General features: G+C 39.2%; 1 protein-coding gene across 2 annotated transcripts; it reads left to right on the plus strand.

The window, feature by feature from the left end:
- Nucleotides 1-3,320: 3,320 nt before the first annotated feature.
- Nucleotides 3,321-17,937, plus strand: LOC129768874 (probable Ufm1-specific protease 1). Of its 2 annotated transcripts, none has more exons than XM_055770811.1 (3): nt 3,321-3,743; nt 3,800-3,939; nt 16,664-17,937. In XM_055770811.1, exons 2-3 carry the CDS (start codon nt 3,811-3,813, stop codon nt 17,177-17,179), a joined length of 645 nt encoding a protein of 214 aa, XP_055626786.1. In that variant the 5' UTR covers nt 3,321-3,743; nt 3,800-3,810; the 3' UTR covers nt 17,180-17,937. The 2 variants fall into 2 exon arrangements, with proteins under 2 accessions (XP_055626786.1, XP_055626787.1); XM_055770812.1 differs by having other exon boundaries at nt 3,321-3,740.
- Nucleotides 17,938-26,126: the final 8,189 nt, after the last annotated feature.

Raw genomic sequence — 26,126 nt, forward strand, 5'->3', positions numbered from 1 at the left:
TTAGGCTGTCAAAAAAGTCCTGCGGTATTTCCGCGAGGTGTCGTTGTAAGCGCGTAGTTCTAGTTGTATTCATTGTATCGAGTCATACTATAGCTTGTTGTAAAGGTATTTTTGCGCGCTATAATAAAGTCCTTGACAGTGTTTTGTTTGGTGAAGTCGTTCGTGAGTTATAGTGTCGCAAATATGGAGCAAAATAAAGAGAAAATCCGACATATTTTACAGTACTACTATGACAAAGGCAAAAATGCATCTCAAGCTGCCAATAAAATTTGTGCAGTTTATGGACCCGATACAGTTGCCATTTCCACCGCACAACGATGGTTTCAAAGTTTTCGTCCTGGTGTAGAGGTCGTCGAAGATGCGCCACGCTCCGGAAGGCCTGTCGTCGAAAATTGCGACAAAATCGCTGAATTAGCCGAGAAAGACCGGCATAGTAGCAGCAGTAGCATCGGCCAAGAGCTGGGGATAAGTCATCAAACCGTTATTAACCATTTGAAGAAGCTTGGATTCACAAAGAAGCTCGATGTATGGGTGCCACACACGTTGACGCAAAAAAACATCTTTGACCGTATCGACGCATGTGAATCGCTGCTGAATCGCAATAAAATCGACCCGTTTCTGAAGCGGATGGTGACTGGTGATTTGTGGGTCACTTACGACAACGTTAAGCGCAAACGGTCGTGGTCGAAGCCCGCTGAAGCGGCTCAGACGGTGGCCAAGCCCTCCTTAACGGCCAGGAAGGTTCTGCTGTGTGCTTGGTGGGATTGTCAAGGAATAATCTATTATGAGCTGCTTCCCTATGGCCAAACGCTCAATTCGGACCTGTACTGCCAACAAATGGACCGCTTGAAGGTAGCACTCATGAAGAAGAGGCCATCTTTGATAAACAGAGGCCGCATTGTCTTCCATCAGGACAACGCCAGGCCACACACTTCTTTGGTACCGCGCCAGAAGCTCCGGGAGCTCGGATGGGAGGTTCTTTTGCATCCGCCGTATAGTCCGGAACTTGCACCAAGTGACTACCACCTGTTTTTGTCCATGGCGAACGAGCTAGGTAGTCAGAAGTTAGCCACAAAAGAGGCCTGTGAAAATTGGCTATCCGAGTTTTTTGCCAATAAGGAAGCGAGCTTCTATAACAGGGGTATTATGAAGTTGGCATCTCGTTGGGAACAAGTCATCGAACAAAACGGCGCATATTTGACTCAAAACAGAAAATTTTATGAACAAATGAAAATTCAAAAAAAATATCGCAGGACTTTTTTGATAGCCTAATATATCGAAGGAAGAGAAAAGATCGCAACGTGAAGTTCAAGCTCAACAACGAGCGTACAGTGCAGGAGCTTCGATTAACAATGCTGATAATGCAGTACGAACAGTTGCAGAGCATGTATCCTCACCTGGAGTGATTGCCGGTTTGCAGTTATATGGGAAATTCCCCAGCCATCATTATCGGCTTAGAACATGTTCGACATATAAATTTGTTGCGTACTAGAGGGCGAAGAAAATGAGCCTGTGGCAGCAAAGACATGCTTTGGTTGGTGTATCTATCGAAAGAACTTCGACAATGGTATCTTGGTTGCTGATGGGTTTTATTCGAGAGCTGGGAGTATTTGAAGGACTATGTAGTTCATAATATTCTATGTCAACTGATGATATCTGAGTATCAACATGGCTTCGTCAGTAAACAATCGACTATGACTAATCTTATGACGTTCACTTTTTGTCTTTTTGTTTTGTGACTAATCTTATGACGTTCACTTTTTGTTTTTGTTTAGACGTTAATTTTTTGTTCGTTTTTTTTGTGCTACTAATGTGTTTGCTGTTTTTGGATTTGTTTGTCCGTGCACCAATAACTTCACAGATGTTTACGCAATCAAAACATTTTGGAGTATGCTGCCTGCATGTGGTCTCCGTTTCACAGCACGCAAATCATACGGATGGAGAAAGTGCAGCGCAATTTCATTCGATATGGTTTCCGACAACTCCCTTGGATACATCCAGACCATCTCCATGACTACTCAAGCCACTGCAGACTGATCGCGTTGGAATTGCTAGCTTCTAGGCGTGCCAACCATCAAAAAATATGTGGGTTTGATCTATTAAATGGAAATCTTGACTCTCCATTTTCATTGTGCAATGTATTGTTCTGTGTACCATCCGACTAATACGTGATCGTGGTTAATTATGATAACCTCTTAGAAAATTGTTTCCATGAGTTCAATAGCGCTTGTTCGATTTTAACATGTCTAAAACCGTATTTAACACGTTGAGTTTCTCCATGACTTGGGGCTGGCGTTGAGCTTTTTTCGTAGGAAAGTGCTGACTGACTGGAACTGACAGTTATAAAATAATAAAATAAAAATATATACGGTTTGTTTTCGGATGTTTTACAAAATTTGACTACTTTCTAGTCAATTGCTGACTATAAAATATACAATAAGTATCTTTGGAAGCTGGGACCGACAGTCAGCAGCGCAGTGAGGGTAGACAGCGCCCCTGGCAAACTATGAAAATGGCGCTCCAGAAAATACCACTTTTTTCAAATTTATCACTATAATTACACTTAGATGCCTACTCTATCAAATTTCTTCTAAAAATCCTATTCAATTTGAACAAGGAACGTGTTATTGCTTAAATAACTGTAAAACATCACATAGCACGGAGGGGCGCCCAGGCATGCGTAACGGAAAAATCAAAAGGGTATTGGTTAGTATGATGTTGGGTGTTCCAATTTTTCGAAAATCAAAGAGAGGTTATTGGTTTCATGTACGGAAAGAAGCAGCTACTAATGATGGATGTCTTTTTACTAAATTGAAAGATGAAATATAATTCGGGGAAAATTGCTTTTGAACTCTAGGATTTTGGCACCCCAAAGGGTTTACCACCCGCACACTACGCCGCTGCCGACATATATTGTGCAAACGCACTTGATGTGCGCTGAATGGAAAGCGCAACAAGAATAAAATCAGGGCTTAACGTGTTAAAAATAGGATTATAATAGGAAATTATAAAATAAATGCAAAAATATATAAATATGAATAAAATAAATACATAAGTTATTGGTCTTTGTGTTTGAAGTATCGAAAAGAATGTTCAAAATATCAAATGAAATAACTTTAAAATTCTGAGAGTTCACATGAGATAAGCAATTGCATCTTCATGCATCGAATTCCTCATTTCCCACAACCACAGTTTGAAAATCTTTCCCACCTTCCATCAGTTGGCGTTGATCATATGATTTCATTTGTCACGCACACTTTCGTATACCGTCCATGAAATCATTACCACACCTACTACAGTTATTTCAGTCTGCTACAAGTCGTTCATTTGAACGCATTCATTCATCCAAATCGTATTTTTTGGGTGTTTTGGGAGTGTCTTCGCACGCTTTGTTTTGATTCCGAATCTTCTGCAAGGACGAGAAGTGGTGAATTTCCACATGTTGGCATAGATTAGGTTTCTAGTCACTGACTGTAGTACTTTGCACGGCACAAGCAAAGATACGGTCACGCTTTGAATGGGTCAAGAGAGAGACGAAAGACGAAAAGTGTGTAGTGTAAACAAGTTGTTTTTCTGTAAATGCTTGTAATTTTGTGCGGGAGGGAACAGTTGCGTCAGAATCTTGGAAGTGAACAGATTGGTGTGGAAAGTGCGGAAAAGAACCCCAATTACAATTGTGCATCGCTGACACATTTGCCAGTAGCGGCTGTGACTGTATAAGAAATTGGCCCCATTATTCTGTGGTGATTCCTCTGCACCGTATTCTTGACTGAAGTTTTATAGACATATTTTATTCTAGAGGCTCAAATAATGGATAAAATCGATTTGTTGTTCAATGTACACAGCAATCTGGAACCTCCAAAACCTGACGGAAACACGTATCTGATGCGAGGAAATTATTATTACTATCATTACGGATGCGATGGATTTCAAGACATGGTAATATTTAAAAAAACACTTTTGTATGATATATGAACACAGATGGAAGAAATACTGTTTTTTTTTTGCTAGACTCGCTTTCTCTCTTGGAAATCTAAAAATAGTACTTTTTATTCGTGCTTCTGAAAGCAACAACAAAATATTGTTATGCCAATTTGAGCAGGGCCATTCATGCGTTTTTTGTCTTTTCAATTTGTTAGTTCAGCTTTCCATGAGCAGTGATTGAATTACGCTCCATCGTCATTTGGGATATTTATAGATTTATCGAAGGATTACAACTTTTAAGGTTTGACCAACAGAACTTTTCTGATTTGTTTATGCTTAACAATTCATATAACATTTTTAATGAGATCATTTCCCTATTTTATATTTTTGTACATTAATACTAATCTACAAGTAGCTTCAGTCGATGACTATCATACTATGAATTCACAAATCATTCTGGTCGGCTTGATTACATGATTAATGCAATGTGGTTGAAGGTATAATTGAGTGCTAACGACATTGAGGCAAATGCCGATGAGGCAAAACAATTCCATATGATCAGTTACTTCGCTGTTACAACAAGTTAGTTCAGATGCAACAAAGCGGTATCTGATGGGAATGCTGATCTAGAAGCTCAATTAGATTGTTGTGTCTTGATGACTGAAGGTCTTTGTACGTGCGGTGATATTTCTACCCCTGCTGCGGTTGCTCATATCGCGAATGCAATACAATTCATTCGAATAATATTATATAAAACGTTAACATCGTCAGGCGTGAACGTGAACTTGACTCGTTGGGAAAACGAGCATCTAATTCGTGGAACTTTGAATAATTTGCGAGTAGATTGATTCATATGAGTGGTGCCAACGAAAAAAGAGGAAAATTTTTCGCATCGCAAAAATTGTTCAAGTTCTTGCGCCTACTGCTCAGTTATTCCCTGATGGATTCGCGAAATTTTTGCATCAATCAATTGGGGAGCTCCCTAACAATCAATTATAATGAAGAAAATTAAACAATCTATGAAACTAACTATCGAACAATTGAAAAATTTGAAGCACTATCTAAACATAAATCCCGCGTTCTGATTGGTTGATTGCCGCAAGGAATCTGTGTTCTTTCAGTTGTTTCTAGTAAATGCAGTGTATTTGCTCTCTATAGAAGTAATAATACGAGACTGTGCAATGAAATATGCTTGATTTTCTGTTGACGTTTTGATTTGTCCAATTTGTGCTACCTAATGGGGGGTTTACACTAGGGAGATCTATAGCTATAGATGGATTTATTCACCTGAAAATAGGTGTAAACGGATGAGAATAAATATGATACACTTATTCGAGGTATATATATCTTGAATAAATTCAGCATATGTAAACGCTTGTGAATTTCTCACTGGTGAGAAATCACTAAAGTTGGATGCAGTTCTACTTCAGGTGAACAAATTCACCGAAAATATGAATATATTCATTATAGAAGTTCACGCTAGTGTAAACGGTTGATGCGATTTCTATAAATCTCATCATATTTCTTCACATGAATATATCACTAGTCTAAACCCACCCTAAGTTTTGCCATCTTAAAAAAAACTATTATTGCGAGTGTCGTTCATAAAATAAGTTTCAGTGCCTCAGAAATCACGGAAAAATAAAGTTATGACAAAAACAAGGTGATTTTCGTAATCTACGTTTTATTTTCTATTTTTCTACATAATCACCGTAACGTTCGAGGCATTTTTCATAGCGTGACACGAGTTTCTATTCCGAGCGCGAAGTGCGTAGCGTCCAACTTTTTGAAGTACGATGTAACTGCGTCACGAATTTCTTCAGTGTTTTCGAATCGGTTACCGCCGAACGCCTGTTTCCAAATTATGTTCCACTGTTATTCGGGTTCCTCCTTCTGGTCGGAACCATTTGAGGAGCAAAAATTAGACCAATCAAAACGTGAAATATTCCCTATTAATTTATGTAAACATATTTGTAATCTTGTGCTCCCGTGGCCGAGTGGTTAGCGTCATAACTAACATGCCGGGTGTTCGGGTTCGATTCCCGTTCTGGTCGGGGGAATTTTTCGTCAAAGAAATTTCCTCCGACTTGCACTGTGATCACGCGTATTCTAGAGCTTGCCACTCAGAATGCATTCAAGGCGTGTTATTTGGCATAGAAATCTCAACTAAATACTAATAAAAATGACGTAAGTAATACTACGTTGAGACGGTGAAGTTCCTCTAGGAACGTTAGTGCCATTGAAGAAGAAGAAGATATTTGTAATCTATTAAGAAATGCTCGAGTTATAAGCGTTCGAAATCTGTCATTTTTTCCTACTCGTTCAGTGCCTAGATTTTCATTCTACCTTCTATATCAATTGTTGCCCATCTAACCTCGAGTAAACCGCGAGTAATCGGTCCAATCCTACTAAACATAGATTTAAGTTGAAATTTTGTAAAAACAAATCTTAAATTAGCGGCACTGCTGTGAAATCAAACTATCGAAATCACAATAATCTATGAATATGCTTGAAAATCCATCGAAGTCATGTTTAGTCAGCGGTTGATGCATATTGTCGGATGGCCGTGAAAGCACTACAAATATTTTGCTCGCCCTGGCAAACTTCTGTTTCTATTTCTCTACCGTTTTGAACGGACGTTCAAATTTTTTGTGCATTCTCAGGATATGCCCGAAGTAAGCATGGTGGCAATAAATACACCAATCTTGTGTATTGTTCTCACGAGAACAAGAATGAATCATGAATCACCCATCTCCGACTGCTTTACAAAACCACGCAAACTCATCGGTCCTTTTCAGGGGCACGAAAATTTTCGACTAAAGAGTTATTTTAAATATTTCGATGCATTCTATAGAAATATCTGACGTAATCAGAAGCGAATTGATTTTTATGATTTTTGCTGAACATTGGCTTCTGTGAATTTAGGAGCGTGTACGAACTTATTGGTGTAATGATGATGATGTTCTGAATTACAGAGACCTTCTCAGGCTAAAAAAAAGGTCAATTTGGAAAACTAAACCAAACACTCGGCGATTCGGAAAGCCTCGCTGTTGCTGCCATCTGGTTGCTAGAAAGATGACTGATAATTATTGATGTTATTGGTGACTTTTTACGATTTTTTTTTGTTGAATCGTTTATTTTTACAGGCTCAGTAACATAAGTTTAAAGGAGCCAAACTCTTAATACTTTTTACGATCGATCAATTAATTTTCGTGAATTCGAGCATTGTTTCCGGGTTAAAAGTAGCGTCAAAGTGCAGCGCACATTTCAAGCTGGCTGTAAAGAAGGTATTTTCCACCGGTGAGAGTTGCGTTCTTCTTTGTAAAACTGAAGGTGTAAATTTGTTCATCAGCGGTTGCTGCCGACGCCGCCGTCCTACATGACATCAATGCGTTCGACTTCCGGCGAGGCGATTATGATGCAATCAATGCTGCACTTTGCAATGCCGATTGGACCTTTTCGATGAACTGTAATGATGCAGTTGAAAGCTTCACCGTTATGATTCATTAGTATAACTAATGCTTTGCGATTCGTTGCAAGTGACAGCTGACAGTGACAACTGAAAACAGTTGGCACTTTTCCCGTTCTTGCAGAGGACGTTGCTTACGCAGTATATGAAATGAAACAATCTTATTGCCCAGGGCCTCATTGTATTCCTGCGGCTCTATTGAAATAATGTTGCGAAATTTTTTTGAAATCTTCAATTCCTGATAGCTGGAAATCATCATTTATGTTTCCTGTGTTCAAGAAAGACGACAAACACAGTGTGGAGAACTATCACGAAATCACTTCTCTGTGCGCTTGCTCTAAGGTGTTTGAGACCATTGCACAATGGTCCAGAAGATGCATTTAAGTGGAAATTAGCATTTAGAGCTCGACAGTTATTCTCTAGACAAAAACTGTCTTAGACAAAGTTGTTCCATATGATAGAGCGCTCGTTTTTATGTTGTCAAAAATAGGGTGACCAAAATTGTCGATGAAATAAAAATCTAACTTTCTTATCTTTATAGATAGAGGTAAATATAGATCGACAATGTTATAGCTCCAATTATTTGAGATATCTTTGTAGAACAAAGTTTTTCTTTGTCTCTTGAATAACCTTGAAATAACCGAATAAAAAGGGTTTTTTTTACTCTAACTTTTATATTTAAAATTCCATATTGAAATGGTTTTCGTACGACTTTTTGAGCTTATCAATACCAACATTTTGCGATGCAGAACATGTCAATATCTTAATCCTGCTCAAAGTTATTGATGGGGTTCCATCCAAAAACTCATGATTTCAATTTTAATTTACTGAAACACAAAAAATTACATAGTTTTTAAAATTACATATTATATAGAGTGAAATCTGTTCTTTCAAATTCCGTCGACAAACATTTTTTATGTTTGCCCCAGAAAGAATGACAAACAAATGAAAAGAGTGTGTATTTTGGGAAGGAATATCAATAACTTTGAGTAAAGTTGAGATATTAACAAGTTCTGCATCGAAAAATGTTTGTATTAGTAAGCTCTAAAAGTCTTTCGTAGATAGTTTGCATGTAAAATTTGAAATATAAAAGTTAGAGCAAAAAAAACAGTTTTTTTCATGGTGACCCTCACGTAACATAGAAGAAAGGCGCTATATCGGTTATTTCAAGAGATGGAGAAAAACTTTGTTCTACAAAGATATCTCAAATGATTGACAACTTTTTCTAAGAAAGTTTTTGTCTAGAGAATAACTGTCGAGCTATAAATGCTAATTTCCACTTAAATACATCTCCTGGACCATTGTGCATTGTTTATGATCATCTTCTGTTTCAGATTAAAAGTTACATTTCTACTGCACAACATGGTTTTTACCCCGGCCAATCAGTTTCAACTAGTTTATTGGAATTCATATCGCTATCGCTACTGCGTACTATAGAACTGATTTGAAAGCGGCATTCGATCGTGTGGACCATGGAGTCTTGCTGGCAAAACTCAACAAACTAGGGTTATCATCTGGCTTGCTTTCGTGGCTACGCATATATCTACGCAATCGCCAAACTTCCGTGAAAGTGGTTTCTTCCCAATCGAGGTGGTTTCTGAATGGTTCCGGAGTACCGCAAGGTAGCATTTTAAGACCTTTGCTATTCTCGCTGTTCGTAAACGACATCACCCGACTATTGGAACAAGGTTATGCTATGCTGACGAAGTAAAAAATTATCTGCCAATTGAGACCGCCTCACATTGTTTGCAACTCCAAAACTTGATTGACTTTTTCGCGGTACAGCATGAATAACATGACTATCAGCATTCTGAAATGCATAGCTATCAGCTTTACCCGTAAACAAATTTTCTCCGACCTGCATTGTGGTCACGCGTATTCTAGAGCTTGCCACTCAGAATGCATCCAAGGCGTGTTATTTGGCGTAGAAATCTCAACTAAGTACTAATTAAAAAAAATGACGCAAGTAATACTACGTTGAAACGGGGAAGTTCCTCTAGGAATGGCTCTAACCATTTAAGAAGAAGAAGACCTATAGTCGGATGGTGTCGAAATGAAATCTCTATATATATAAAAATGTTGTGTTCGTTTGCGTATGCGTCAAAAACTCGAAAAATACGAAACCGATTGAGTTGGACACAGTATATATTTCACTCCGAGGAATGTTGTCACGGCATGAAAAATTGTAAAAAATGGAGAAAATGATCTTCTATATGGCCATAGTACGTTCCTAAGATTAAACTTCTTATGAAAATCAACCATTTCTTATTAAATATGAATTGTGATGGAAACATCTTTTTTCCAAGTTTTTGACAAAATCGTGAACTGAATTGTGTTTCGGAATGATTTAAAATTTATCGATCTCTCTCATCCATCTCTATCTCTATATATATAAAAATTAGAATTGTGTTCGTTAGTGTATGCGTCAAAAACTCGAAAAATACGAAACCGATTGAGCTCAAAGTTGGGCACAATATACATTTCACTCCGAGGAATGTTGTTACGGCAAAAAAATCGAACAAAATGGAGAAAAATGATCTTCTATATAGTCATAGTTTTTGAATGGCGTTAACGTTCCCTGTGGAACTTTTGCCGTCTCAACGTATATGCATTAACTAGCGTCATTTATTAATACTTAGTTGAGATTTCTTAAGCCAAATAACACGCCTTCAATGTATTCCGAGGGGCAAGCTCTTGAATACGCGTGACCACAGTCGAAGGAAATTTCTTTGACGAAAAATCCTCCGGCCAGAACGGGAATCGAACCCGAACACCCGGCATGATACACGTCAAAACCGGCGTCTTCTTCTTCTTCATCTTCAATGGCACTAACGTTCCTAGAGGAACTTCGCCGTCTCAACGTAGTATTACTTGCGTCATTTTTATTAGTACTTAGTTGAGATTTCTATGACAAATAACACGCCTTGAATGCATTCTGAGTGGCAAGCTCTAGAATACGCGTGATCACAGTGCAAGTCGGAGGAAATTTCTTTGACGAAAAATTCCCCCGACCAGAACGGGAATCGAACCCGAACACCCGGCATGTTAGTTATGACGCTAACCACTCGGCCAAGGGAGCACAAAACCGGCGTCAAAAAAACTCGAAAAATAATTTAAAAAAAAATGAAAATTCAACTCAACCATCCAACCACAATGTGCCACAGCAAAGCGTGGCAGGGTACAGCTAGTAAATAAATAAATAAATAAATAAATAAATAAATAAATGAATGAGAGTTAATTTGAAAATCTGTTCAAATTGGCGTTTTATTGCTTCGTGAAACGGTCGCGTCGCTCACTTTGTTATTGCATACATTCATGGGTCCTCTTCTTCTTCTTCTTCTTCTTAAATTGCACTAACGTTCCTAGAGGAACTTCGCCGCCTCAACATAGTATTACTTGCGTCATTTATATTAGTAATTAGTTGAGATGCCTATGCCGAATAATACACATACTGAGTGGCAAGCTCTAGAATACGCGTGATCACAGTGCAAGTCGGAGGAAATTTCTTTGACGAAAAATTCCCCCGACCAGAACGGGAATCGAACACGAACCCCCGGCATGTTAGGTGTGACGCTCACCACTCGGCCACGGGAGCACATTGGTCCTTAGTACTATCAAATGTTTCTACTGTACAGTTTCATTCTTGAATTTCTATAATGTTTGTTTCACGCCGGCTATAGTTTCGTAGTCCTACATTAACAATGCGGTTGACGAGCTAGCGAGACCATTCTCATGTCACTTCGCAATCACAACTAAATGAATTCCTTCCTCTTGTTACCAATAAGTGGTACCAAATGTAATTAATGTGTAAAAAACAGGAAGTGGGTTATATCTATGGTATAATCGCAAGGGTCACGTAGGACTATCGTTGATTTAGAGATCATTTATTTGAAGTTGAATCTAAATCCATTCTGAATGAATGAATAAATGAATATTTGCGGTACTTCGAAAACGAGAGCGTTATACTTTTGACAGACATACAACTGTACTAGCGTTGTACTACGAAAATTGTATGTCTGTCACCATGTACAGCGCTAGTACCATGCAAGCAACTCGGTACAATCGCTGTACCTGTACCGACCTGTTTTACCGCTGTACATGGCTAAAATTGTACTGTGCGCAGCGCCATAGACGGTTAGTGGTGGGTAGCATGAAGAAACCGAATCAAAACACTTGGTAAACGTTCTTTTCATTGACATTCTTTTGAGTTAATAATTCAGATTGGAAACTTGTTTCTTGTGTTTGATAGTTTAGACGCTAAATAAAAACATTTTTCATTGAAATATGTGGTGGAAATTGGTCAAATTTCTGATTGTCAGTTTGATATGCGGTACAATGTACAACAAAAGTATGTCTGTCATGCTACGATGGTACCTGTACAACGCTGTACACGAACAACGCAAGATAGCTGACATACAGCTGATATATTACGTTGGACGCACAAGGTTTTGTGCATCCAAAATTGGATACAAAAAACCTTGTTCTGAAGAATAATCTTCAGAAGCTTCCCTCCTAATTGCACTTGATTGACAAATCACAAAACCAAATGTTTGTGGTCGCAGTATTACATGGATAGAAAACATTAAAATAAACTCTTTCGCTTGAATGAAATTTTCAATTCCAAGGGGAACTGGCAGATTATTTTGCAGCAACGATCACTTTTTTCCAGGCTTCTTCTCGATAACCAGCAAACGAAAAGAGTTTGAAACTTTCGGTGACTGCGCAATAATCGATTGAGAATTATATAATTTTCGCGACACGAAACATTTTCCGTTGCGTGCGCATACAATATTGGATACGAAAATATCCTACTGATGGGGAAGAATAATCTTCAGAAGCTTTCCGGCTAATTACACTTGATTGAAAAATTACAAAATCAAATGTATTTGGTCGCTGTGTTATATGGTTAGAAAACATTAAAATAAACTCTTTCACATGAATTTATTCCCAGGGGTGCCAGTTCCCCTGTATTATTTATCAGCAACGATTAGATTTTTCCAGATTTTCCTCGATACTCGAAGCCCACCAGTGGTTAATGCTAACTCGATAACCACCTGTTAATAGCACCTGGTTGAAAAATATTTGGTCACAGTGTTACATGGATAGAAAACATTAAAATAAACTCTTTCGCATGAATGTATCTTTCAATTCCCAGGGGAACTGGCAGATTATTTTTCAGCAACGATTAGAATCTTTCCGGAATTTTCTCGATGTTGAATGACATCCAAACGAAGAGTTCCGCGCGTGCATATGTGTGTGTGGCGGCTGCTCCGATGTCTTCCCGGGGAACCGTTTGTGGCATCACTCTCCTCCTGATGGATTCCCTTCTGGCCTAAGGTGCACAAACAGGCTCTAGGTGATAGCGTTCATCCACGCTTTCATGATAAACGAAGAGCTTCACCACAACAGCGACAACATGCTCCAATCGCTGTTCAATTATAACTGAGTGGATTTCCGAGTGGCGCTCGCTTATATACCGATTGGTGATTTCAATAGCCTGTTTTGAAAGCAATTTTGAGGCTATTGTAACATGTTTTTGATCAAAAAGTAACAAGTATAGAACGCGTAGACATTTTATCTTTCGAATGAAGTGTTTATCATACCATTTCGTTCAGTTGTTTAGGAGCTATTAACGCTCAAAATCTCGGTCTCCGGCGTAACGCTTTCGTTTTGGAAACTTTGATTTTACACCCCGATATAAAAATGAAAGTCGTAGTCCTACGTCAAAACGACCCTGAATCTATGAGCTAGATTCATTGCAATCAACGGACAAAAAAGTAACACTTTTCTTCTCCTACTTGTTTTTTTTCCAAAATATATATTTATCAAGGCTCATATGGCGATAGCCTGATGGGGCCGGGAGTTCAATATTTGACAATTTTTCTTATTATCAATGTTAGTAATCTTCTTCTTCTTCTTGAATGGCGTTAACGTTCCCTATTGAACTTTTGCCGTCTCAACGTATGCAATAACTAGCGTCATTTATTAATACTTAGTTGAGATTTCTTAAGCCAATTAACACGCCTTGAATGTATTCCGAGGGGCAAGCTCTAGAATACGCGTGACCACAGTGCAAGTCGAAGGAAATTTCATTGACGAAAAATCCCCCGGCCAGGACGGGATTCGAACCCGAACACTCTGCATGATAATGTGAGACGCTAACCACTCGGCCACGGGTGCACTCAATGTTAGTAATATGTAACCGATTACTCGCGGTTGGCTCGAGGTTAGTATTACAAAATACTAATTGAGATGGGATTGGGAAGCTGAAGTCTCTAATGCTCTGTACGTGTGCTCGACACGGGATGCTTCCTATTGGGATGCAGCTGACCATTAATCAGCAACGCTCTCTAGCCCATATTTAGCGTGGGGCGTCTTCCTCGACTCGAGGAATCCAGGATAGAATGGTCACTACCCGGCACAATCATCAGCTCCTACTTGTTGAATTACAGAGACTTTAAACGTTTGTAGTTCGTTCGTCTCTCGCCTTTGGGCCCTTGAGGACAACTCAATCTAAACTTGTTCTCCACCTGCCTTGACAAAGACGCTCCATTGTCGTCCGACGCTCCTCAGCAAACTATGTCCGTTTCAGCAACATCAAACAACGTTCTCGAAAAGGATTTCCAAGCGGGCACCAGGTTCAAGGGTGTGTCACATCAAATTGCATCACGGAAAAAACGCTGTAGAAATTTAATTTTTAGAAATTATATCTTCAGCTTTCGCTTATAATCAGATAAGAGTGTATAGATCACGTTGGCCATGCTTCACTGTCAATTTTTCGTAAATTTGGAAAAATGTCGTCGAACGAAAAAGAGCGTCGTGAATTAATCCTGCGCACTCATTTCGAGAATCCGGAGTTGTCACATCGGGACATCGGTAAGATGCTGGGAATCGTCCAATCCACGGTCAGCAGAGTACTAAAACGATACTTCGAGAACCTAACCATCGACCGGAAGGTGAAGAACGGCAAAAATGGATGCTCCGTCAGTGAAAAAGATCACAAGCGCGTAGTTAAGCAGTTTAGACGTGATCCGAGAAGTTCGGTCCGGGATGTCGCCAATAAGCTGAATTTGTCAAGTTCATTCGTCCAGCGGACCAAGCAGCGGGAGGGCCTGCGTACATACAAGGTTCAGAAGGCTCCTAACCGCGACGAAAGGCAAAACATGGTGGGGAAGACGCGAGCCCGGAAGCTGTACACCGAAATGCTGACGAAGCCGCATTGCCGTAATGGACGACGAAACCTACGTCAAAGCGGACTTTCGTCAGCTGCCGGGCCTGTTGTTCTTCTCCGCAGAGGACAAATTCAGCGTTCCGGAGGAGATTCACAAGCAGAAACTATCCAAGTTTGCCGAAAAGTACATGGTGTGGCAAGCGATCTGCTCTTGCGGAAAGCGGAGCGCCCCCTTCGTGATGACCGGCACGGTAAACGGGCAGGTTTACCTTAAGGAGTGCCTACAGAAGCGCTTACTACCACTATTGAAGCAGCACGAGGGACCGACCATCTTCTGGCCGGATCTCGCTTCGTGTCACTATTCAAAGGACGTGTTGGAGTGGTACGAAGCCAACGGGGTCACCTTCGTGCCAAAGGAAATGAACCCGCCCAACGCGCCGGAGCTTCGCCCAATAGAGAAATATTGGGCGATTATGAAGCAGGCCCTCCGGAAGAACCCAAAAGTTGTCAAATCGGAGGCGGACTTCAAGAGAAAATGGATTTCTGTTAAAAAAAACTACAACCTGACGTTGTACAGAACCTTATGGACGGGGTAAAGAGGAAGGTGCGAGCATACGGGCTTGGGCTCGAAGTATGAATAAAAAGAAAATGCCAAAAGTTGTTTAATAGTTTTTATTTTACTGTCTAAAATTTTCAAAAGGATCGGTCTACTGTGCGAATTTCTACAGCGTTTTTTCCGTGATGCAATTTGATGTGACATACCCTTTATATACAGATTTTTATGATTTCAATAGTCTGTTTTCAATGCAATTTGAATTCTATCGAAACAAGTTTTCGGGTGAATAATTAATAAGAATCTAACAATATAATATAATATAATATAAAAAAAAGGAGGAATCGATTTCACCTCGAAAATACCCAGCACAAATAACAACCCCTCTTCGCCAATTAGAATTATCGTTCGATTTAGGCATTCGTCAACAAATGATATTAAAACTCCTGCTTTCATCAAATAATATGGCTTCTTTGATATGGTAGAATAATCTCTACACCATATCAAACATTTCATTTTCTCCGCTATCAACTCCATAGCCAATGTCACCATTTGTAAACAATCTGTATTGAATTGTCATCCACACTTCGTTTTTCGTGAAACGCTACGTTCGATCGCGCTGCAGAAAAGAAATGGAATTGGGAGAGAAGAGCATAGTGTTTGAGCGAGCGAGCGAGACCAATTTCCCGTCACTTTCCAATCACAACTAAATGTATTTCCGAGCGGGCGCCAGCTTATTTACAGATTTTTGTAATTTCAATAGCCCGTTTCAAGTCATTTTTCAAGCTATTGAAACAATTTTTCGAGTCAATAAGTATCAATTATATAAATCTTAGAATTTCACCTTTCGATTGCCGTGATTTTCATACCACTTCGTTCAGCCGCTAAAGAGTTTTTAACGTTCAAAACCTTGTATTCCTAGTGTAACGCTCTCCTTTTCGAAACTTCGAACTTACACCCGGCACAGAAATGAAAGATGTAGTCTTTTGGAATACATTCAATGCGTCTTATTTAGTATGAAAAAAAATCTCAACTAAGTACTGCTGATAAAAATGACGCAAGTAATATCCACGTTGAGACGGCAAAAGTTCCACTTGGAACATTAGTGCCATTGAAGATGAAGAGTGACATCCAACATCGCTGCGATATTTCAGGTATCTTTTTACCCAGGTAACGTTATTTGACCACACATTTTCGATGAGGATTTTTTGGGTCTTCTGGAGTGGAAGAAGCGACTTGGAGCTTATTTGAGGTTCAATTTGGGCTAAACAATACTCGTAACTTCGGATAATAACCATATTGAATCGAGCTGATTGAATAAGCGCATCCGAATTATTTTAGTGTTCTCAGTTGCATTCTCAAGATACCCGGGAATAAATTCCATCGCCGTGTGCACGACATACGACGTTTCGAAAGTGGTGGTACACTCTATCCAATCTTATCTACACAGATTTCGTGATTTATTTTGTCTAAAGTCCCAATATTTTCATTATACTAAGATATCCGCATAGAGTATTGCAGAAATAAAAGCACTATAAAATTCCAGGGCTGGGGATGTGGCTATCGCACGCTGCAATCGATTTGTTCATGGATCATTCTCAACAGCAAGCCCGATAAGGAGGTTCCAAATATTCCGACTATCCAGCAGACATTGGTCGAAATCAAGGACAAACCGGAAAGGTTTTTCGGCTCACGCGAATGGATTGGAACGTTGGAGGCAATTTATGTGATTGATACCCTGTTCGATGTCTCCTGCAAGGTGGTACATATTGCGAAAAAAGACAGTATCGCAAAGCACAGTGACGCACTAAAGGAGTACTTCGAAACGTATGGTGGACTTATCATGATGGGAGGCGATATGGACGCGGCGTCCAAAGGAATCGCCGGAATCCATGTTAGCACCGATCAGGATATTTATCTACTGGTGATCGATCCCCATTTTGTAGGGAAAATAAGAACCAAAGAGGAACTTTACACTAAAAACTACGTGAAATGGCAAAAAGTAGACGAATTTGTTGATAGCTCCTTCTATAATTTATGTCTTCCGATGGTGAAAAATTAAAAGTATTTAAGAACGAGAGCACGCATTTATATAAGGTAGATGTAAGGAATCCGATTGCGCAAAGCTGTTTATCTATTCTTGTGTAATTATATATCTTGAAAAATATTATATAGAAAAAACGTAGTAATTTCGGCAGAAAGAAGTTTACGGTATTAACAATACATAAAAATGATTTGTATACATTGTAGTTCGATTGTATACATCGATGTCAAATCATAAATAGCAAATGTACCATCTTGTTAATTCACATAACACAAATTTGTTTATATATTGACGATATTATACAAAGCATGTGTATAGCCGTATTTAGACAAATAATACAGGCAGAATGTTTTATGGACTTATGAGCTACATTTGTCTGACGCTATCTGGGACCAATTGAGGAATTTAATCGTATCATTCGATCATATCAAAATCGTCATCACACCCGGGAGGTCAAGTTCATTGTGCACAAAATCGAAACACCGGCAAGTTTTCTAGTCTGCTAGCCTGGCTTTAGAATGTTATAGCGACTGTTTTCTAACTGAGATTGTACACTGCCGTTCCGAAAATATTGGTGTAACAGTTTCAAAAATAGTATCTCGGTTACCGTTGAATAGTTTACATCCGTTATGACGCCATTATTCCGCAATTCGGAACAAGATTATATTGTTGTTTGAAAAGATGATTTCCACGAATAGAGAGTATTTTGTATGTTAGGCTATTTATTATTTTGTTAACTTATTATGTGTCATAAAAATATAAAACTTATTCCAGTATATATTGTTATCTGCGTTGCTAAAAATTATTCATCCGAAATTCTATAGCAAAATAATAATTTGATAAAGTACATAATATCAAATGAAATGTTTCAACTATTATTTAGAACTACTATGAACAGAAAGAATGAAATCGCCCCAACCCAAATCAAAGATATCGCGTCCAATTTCAAATCGTATATGCACGGTTAAAAATCATCCACCGAAGGCCCATTTTTCAAATGTTTTGACATAAATATCGCTTTCATAAAATCAAAATTTGCCACAATTTCAACAAAGCCGATGTAACCAATAAATATGTAGTCTAACAATTTTTTTTGTTACAACGAGTTTTGCAGTTATATACTAACGGGTGTTAAATAAAAAATGAGAATTTTTTCAATACCTTTCAGTAACTCAAATAAAGAGCGTAAAATTTTGTTTCTCCAAGAAAATTGCTCTTTGGGCTCTCTAGAAACAGTAGGCGTGTTTGGTTTTGCTAGTTTGAATTTAGTCAAAGCAAAGATGGCGTCGAAACAGCATGTGCTCCGCGAACGCATTGTACGGTTCTACGAAACGCATTTCCAGCAAGGAAAAAAGTTCACGGTGGCACATTTTAAGGAAGAAAATGTACCTGTCAGTATGGTCTATCGTATCCTGGGTTCCCTGAACGTAGAGCGGGAGGTCGGAAGAGGTCGTCCGGTGACGATAATGACGAAGCAGAGGTAGCCATCGTTAAAGAAGCTGTTTGACAACAAGGTCGCAACCAGCCTGCGTGACGCCGGTCGGAAATATGACTGCTCCCACGTATTGATCTATCGGACCCTCAAGATGAAAGGAATCGTCTGCAGGAAGAAGACGAGGTCGCCGGAGTACACGGAGGAGCAGATTGAGACGGTTAAATCACAGTGTCGGTGGATGACCAAAAAATACCGCGGGACGTCTTTCGTTCTGGACGACGAAAGCTATTTTCCGCTGTCCAAAACGCATATTCCAGGAAATGTTAATTACTACTCCAGCGACAAGTCATCCACACCGCCTGAAGTGAAATACAAGTTCAAGCACAAGTTTGAAAAAAAGGTTATGTTGTACATCGCCATTTCCGACCGGGGCATTTCAAAGCCTTGGTTTAAGCCGAGCGGTCTGGAAATCAATCAACAAATCTATCGAGAAGAGTGCCTCGATAAAATCCTGCTGCCGTTCCTGAACGAGCATCACGCGTATGGGAAGTACGTCTTCTGGCTGGACAAGGCGTCTTCCCATTACGCCAAGAAGACGCTGGCGTATCTTGAGGAGAAAAAGATACCGTTCGTGCCGAAAGATCGTAACCCAACAAACTTGCCCCAGTGCCGCCAAATAGAGGATTTCTTTGGCTCACTCAGTGCCCTAGTGTATAAAAACAATTGGAGGGCCAAGGACACGAAGCAACTGACTACAAGAATTCGGAATTGTATCCGGAAAATGGACGTAAGTGCCGTACAACGTTCTTGTGAGTGCATCGCGACAAAGTTGTGTCGAACAGCAGATCACGGCCCTTACTCAAACATTCACTGACATTTTTTTGAAGAAAATACATTATGTTATTAATAAAAAATACTGAAATCGATGAAAAAAAAAATTTTTTTTTACATGTGTTTGAAAAAATTCTCATTTTTTATTTAACACCCGTTTCATGGGCTGAAAAGATCCGGGTTTTTAATGAAAAAAGCGAAGTTTTTTGGGCGAAGCTGTATTTATTCCTCAACATAGTTTCCTTCGAGGGCTGTTCGCGACCGACAGCGCGAAAGAGGAGCAAGAATGAAATGAAGTAACTTCCCATTTCCAACCCTACCCTTCATCCCATCCAAGCCACTCCTTCCTACCACAATCACAACCATAACCAACACAATAACCCAATGCGCAAATAACATGAGCCGAACGCATACAACGAAATAGCATACGAGAAGATCCCTACCAAATATTTTTACCATTCCAATTCCAAAATTTGTAGAAGTAGCATCGCGAATAAACCATCCGTGTTTTTGAAAGTATTCCAAAGTGTTTTGATTATCCAGTGTTTTAATTTTCTTGTGCCACATCCATTCCTTAAGACCAAAGTTCTTGATTTACCGATTATCCTGAGTTATCAACATCCAGACCTCCTTCAGCCGAAGGATCTGCCATTTCCTCAATGGATCCACCAAGGGCAATACACTTGGTATAGCGAGTTTCCAACATTTCGATTCCCTTTCTGTAGTACAAAACGTCTTCGAAATACCGAAATACCGTGCCACTCTGCAGACTGCCTATTGGACTCAGGAGTGTGGTAATAGATCCACGTTTCATCCATTGTCACAAAACGTCGAAAGAAGTTCACTCGATTATGGCAATAGCAAAAGTTGTGTCGGTGTTGCTCATGATAGCGTCTTGCAAGTGAATGTATTGTATTCCTTTTTACGCCGCTTCTGTTGATTGTGTTGTTATTCAGATTTTTTCGTTATTTTTGGTACAGATTTTGTACGGCACAGAGTACAGATTTTCGTCAAAAAGTAAAGATTGGTACAGATTTTTTCCACGTGTGAAATTTCTTACATTTGAGTAAAGCCACATTAAGGTACATGACGGTTTTTATGCTCAGTATCGCTTCGTGCTGCTGATCATAAAACCATTTAAAATGCAATGATTGATCAGTTTCATAAGGACGGAATTCCTTACAAGGAGCGTCTGAAGGGATTCGCGTCGGACGGTGCGACGTACGTTTTGCCCCAGATCAACAGATTGAATCTTTAGTTCCCGACTGAAAAACCTGAATTCACGATGCTACATGAAGAGCTGAAGGATTTTTGTTTGATCACTCTCCCTAATATCTGCGAGGTATCTTACATGTCCAATGTTTAATAGCATGAAGATCATTTGAAAAGCGGCAATAATTTTTAGGTTGAAATAGCAGTAGAAAAAACTATCAGAACAATGGACAGCTAAAAGCAGATTATTTTTAAGGATATTTGTCGCAGTTTTTTCGTGGAGCTGATCAAGCAAATGAGACATAGATTCGATTTTAATGATCCGACGCTCAGACCTGCGGCAATGTTAAATCCCACAAACTTTCCCAATTTGACGAGCATTAGAAGCGTTTCCAGGATTCTACAATGGGAATATGCAAGATCTGGAGAATTAATTACGTACCCTAAAGATAAAATTACTCCGTAAGGGAATCGCAGTTTCAGAAAACGAGCATGTGCAGGAATAGTGGACAAATAATGGATGTCTGAAAAGAATTTACGATTCGCTCGCATTTTCGGCGCTTCGATGTCTTGTTTGTAACGTTCTCACTATGCCACACTACGAACATAAATAAGATTCGAAATCGGCTCAGCAACGATACGACGAACGCTATTTTGAGATCGAAAGATTTGATTAAACAACGTGGCAGCAACACGAAAATTTTAATATAAAGGGTGTGTCACATCAAATTGCACCACGGAAAAAACGCTGTAGAAATTCGCCCAGTAGACCGATCCTTTTGAAAATTTTAGGCAGTAAAATAAAAACTATTAAACAACTTTTGGCATTTTCTTTTTATTCATACTCCGAGCCCAAGCCCTTCCTCTTTACCCCGTCCATAAGGTTCTGTACAACGTCAGGTTGTAGTTTTTTTTTAACAGAAATCCATTTTCTCTTGAGGTCCGCCTCCGATTTGACAACTTTTGGGTTCTTCCGGAGGGCCTGCTTCATAATCGCCCAATATTTCTCTATTGGGCGAAGCTCCGGCGCGTTGGGCGGGTTCATTTCCTTTGGCACGAAGGTGACCCCGTTGGCTTCGTACCACTCCAACACGTCCTTTGAATAGTGACACGAAGCGAGATCCGGCCAGAAGATGGTCGGTCCCTCGTGCTGCTTCAATAGTGGTAGTAAGCGCTTCTGTAGGCACTCCTTAAGGTAAACCTGCCCGTTTACCGTGCCGGTCATCACGAAGGGGGCGCTCCGCTTTCCGCAAGAGCAGATCGCTTGCCACACCATGTACTTTTCGGCAAACTTGGATAGTTTCTGCTTGTGAATCTCCTCCGGAACGCTGAATTTGTCCTCTGCGGAGAAGAACAACAGGCCCGGCAGCTGACGAAAGTCCGCTTTGACGTAGGTTTCGTCGTCCATTACGGCAATGCGGCTTCGTCAGCATTTCGGTGTACAGCTTCCGGGCTCGCGTCTTCCCCACCATGTTTTGCCTTTCATCGCGGTTAGGAGCCTTCTGAAACTTGTATGTACGCAGGCCCTCCCGCTGCTTGGTCCGCTGGACGAATGAACTTGACAAATTCAGCTTATTGGCGACATCCCGGACCGAACTTCTCGGATCACGTCTAAACTGCTTAACTACGCGCTTATGATTTTTTTCACTGACGGAGCATCCATTTTTGCCGTTCTTCACCTTCCGGTCGATGGTTAGGTTCTCGAAGTATCGTTTTAGTACTCTGCTGACCGTGGATTGGACGATTCCCAGCATCTTACCGATGTCCCGATGTAACAACTCCGGATTCTCGAAATGAGTGCGCAGGATTAATTCACGACGCTCTTTTTCGTTCGACGATATTTTTCCAAATTTACGAAAAATTGACAGTAAAGCATGGCCAACGTGATCTATACACTCTTATCTGATTATAAGCGAAAGCTGAAGATATAATTCCTAAAAATTAAATTTCTACAGTGTTTTTTCCGTGATGCAATTTGATGTGACACACCCTTTATGATAGTATTATTCAATCTAGATTCAGAAAAAAACTATGTATGATCATCATCAAACACCCGAATGACTTGTAAATGTAAATGTAGTATTAGTAGTAAATAAATGAGATTTTTTTTCGTGATAATAATTTAGTTTTTCCTCTATAATGAAATTTTTTTTAGAGTTTTGGTACATATTTTTGAAAAAAAGTATATGACGAATTTCATTCCAACTCGACTGGCCGTTGGCAGCACCATCTCAGATAGTAGTGAAACGTTGTGGGTGTAAAGACATGGGTCATTTAAGCAACTTTGCATACTTGAAATATTCGAAAAACAATTAGACTACTTTTTGGAAAAAGCCAAAAAAAAAATTAATTTTAATTTTTAAAATAACTTTTTATCAGCGAAATTGTTTCCAAATTTTTTTTGTGAAAATTTAAACAATTTCCTACATTTCATCCTTTGACATGAATTTTGTAGGTATCATAGTTTTTAAGTTATAAATTTTTGTAAAAAATTAAAAAAAAAATTTGGTTTTTTCCAAAAAGTAGTCTAATTGTTTTTCGAATATTTCAAGTATGCAAAGTTGCTTGAATGACCAATGTCTTTACACCCACAACGTTTCACTTCTATCTGAGATGGTGCTGCCATCTCCTAAGACGAGTTGGCATGAAATTCGTCATATACGAAAAAGATTTTAAACTCCTCTGGTACAGATTAAAATGTGGCAACACTGGCTGTAACTTCGTGAAAAATCAACGCATGGAGATGGGATGTACATCATATTATAGTTAAACCTTCAAGTTTAGGAATATAATACGAACGTATTTTTATCTTGGTGTGTGTAGATGTTGTGTAAATATATAGGAAGAAATAAACAATTGATTTCTTTCTGTTTTTTTTAAAGATTTTGTGGACTAACAAAATTTTTAGCCAGCTAAATCAACTAACATTTAACCTTATCAACTTACTTTCATTTGAAAGCCTGTAACGTTGCTGTAGGACCTTTCAATACAGAGATATTATCTTTTGAATGAAAATTTTTCTCTTCGTGTTTGATAATGATTAATTCAATAAATAATTATTGCACCGCAACTGGAAAACTACACTAAATTATGTACAAAGATAATTTGTTATTTTAACAAAAAAAAAATATTTGAATTTTTGCATCGATTTCAAAAACGTGCCAAAAATATTATTTTTATATTGTTTTACAAAATTTGCTGTAATTCTACAAATATTTCAGTAATCTCTGATGATGATCCCCTGAACCCCTGTGTACGTTTCATATTGCAAAATTGTATCACTTGAGCCATTTTTTATAGCTGATCGATCAAAGTTTGAAGTTAATTAGAGGAGCACTTTATCGTAAATTAGACCCAGCAATACAAAATGCTATGCGTACCCTCGAGATGAACGATTCACAACTTTCGTTCCTTAACTATTCCATCCCATCTCCATACGTTGATTTTTCACGAAGTTACAGCATTTTCGGCTTCACACTCAGTTCCTCTAATTGTTTTGTCAAGTGTAGAATGGCAATTGTGGTACTTCCAATAAACGTTTCTAAATTTTGAAGTTAGTTTGCAGCTCATTCGGGGTTGAAATTAATTAAAAATTGTCTGCCGTCAACGATTGGTTAGACATGCTTGCGATTCCGACTTGAGCTCCGACGGAGCTAAAGGGTCCAACGAGGAATTCTCCGTTTGGCTTACAAAGTCCGATCGATAGGATCGATGTAACGATAGAGGACCTTTTTTAAAATAATTTTCTAGTTGTCCGGTCAATGAGACCTGCCCGAATCAAACGAAAAATTTAGTGTCAGTCCTCATCTGCCCATGTTTGTATAGGAGTTGTGAGCGAAAAAATGAAACAAAATTATAGGAGGTTGTGTTCAAGACACGACCGCATTATTGACGTAGAACTAGGCTGTGGTTTAATTCAAGTCGCTTGTTTATAACTGCAGATATTATTTTATAATGCTACGAAAACTTTGAAATAACCATTCTTCCAGTTTGGTCGCCCTAAAATGTTTTTTTAATAGTCATTTGACGATAATTGTTTGAATATCCATTCTTGTGCTCGCAGAACAATACATGTTCGAGATAAGGACAGCCGTCATCCTTAGTGGAGAAAGTTCTGCTACCAAATTACATACAAAATTTCAGAACGGCATTCACTTTATTGGTAACTGAATAAACGAAATAAACTCTATCTGTTAATCTCAACAATCTCGAAAAGAGTGGTACTGCTTCATCATGATCAAAATTAACGCAAATGCAATCCTAGTTGAAAGCAGTTTTGTAACCGGCACGCGAGCTCAAATAAATTAATAACTTAACGCAACTTATTGAATAACTTGGTATTCCCCAAATATTTTTTTGGTGCACTACCTTAACGCCTCCTTCACCATAGCGTCGAATCAATGCATTGAGGACAGAAAACAAACAATGTTAACTGCTTGGCTGAATATTTGCCTCAGCAGAGATTCACTACTAATACCCTAGCGTAAATATTTCCCTCCCGCTATCTCCCCTCCCTGTTTATATTTATCATTGCGACTGCATAATTTGCAACACCAAACGCACGCACGTACGCACACAAATATCCATATATCGATGGCTTGAAGCAACTAAATATACACACACTTATCTTCGTTCTGCGCTCTTCTCAACAGAAGCCCTTTCTGTTAATATTGCCAGTCTAGATTAGCTTAGCTGTCATCCTTTGTGGAGAGAATTCTTCTACCGTCATACGAAACCAAATCACTGACAAAATTCCAGAACATTTATTTTCTTGGTGAGCTGACGATAGCCTAGCTTGATGATTCCCCACACAATTGTGTAGCTCAGAACCTTAATGCAATGGCGTCAGTTTGATACAACGATTGCAATGCCAGAGACATCAGTACGTGAGTATTTTGTTCGCGTCCACAGCTCAATCCGAATCGAAGACATGTGATGACGCAAAACAAGGAAGAACAAGCGATATTCATTGCTTTGAATACAGAACGATACTGGAAGTTTGCCTTCCTTCCTTGCTTGAGACTTTAAACTTCTTCAGTTCATTCGTCTCTAACCTTCAAAAAGGCCCTATGAAACTTTACTTCATCCATCATATTACTCCTCCACCCCCATTGCCTTGAGAAAGGCATTCGATCTCTCGCCGTCCAGCTCGCCCAGCAACGATGTTGTTCAGTCGATTTCCTCACCAAGAATGAAAGTTTGCCTCAGCGATATCCACTGTTTATACTCTAGGCAAATATTCCCCTTCGTTCTTCTTCTTATCCTTTGTTCACGGAGTCTCTACATCTTACGATTTCCCCTTCGTTTCTCGTCGATAAGTTGCTCTTCATTGACAGCTCTGTTCTGGAAAGCACACAAATGTATGAGGAATGGAATGCTTCCGATTTTCATCAATTTAAACCATATACAGACTATGGGATTGTATTGTATAGCATATCAAAAAAGGGGAAATTCCGATTCGTTTGGTATGTAAATCGTCAGAATCCG

This window comes from Toxorhynchites rutilus, chromosome 2 (genome assembly GCF_029784135.1).
Source record: "Toxorhynchites rutilus septentrionalis strain SRP chromosome 2, ASM2978413v1, whole genome shotgun sequence".
NCBI classification, from domain to species: domain Eukaryota; kingdom Metazoa; phylum Arthropoda; class Insecta; order Diptera; family Culicidae; genus Toxorhynchites; species Toxorhynchites rutilus.

Coding starts and splice junctions, on each gene's coding strand:
- LOC129768874 (XM_055770811.1), top strand. CDS start 3,811: ATGGATAAAATCGATTTGTTGTTCAATGTACACAGCAATCTGGAACCT. Junction 3,940..16,663: donor GCGATGGATTTCAAGACATG/GTAATATTTAAA, acceptor ATAAAATTCCAG/GGCTGGGGATGTGGCTATCG.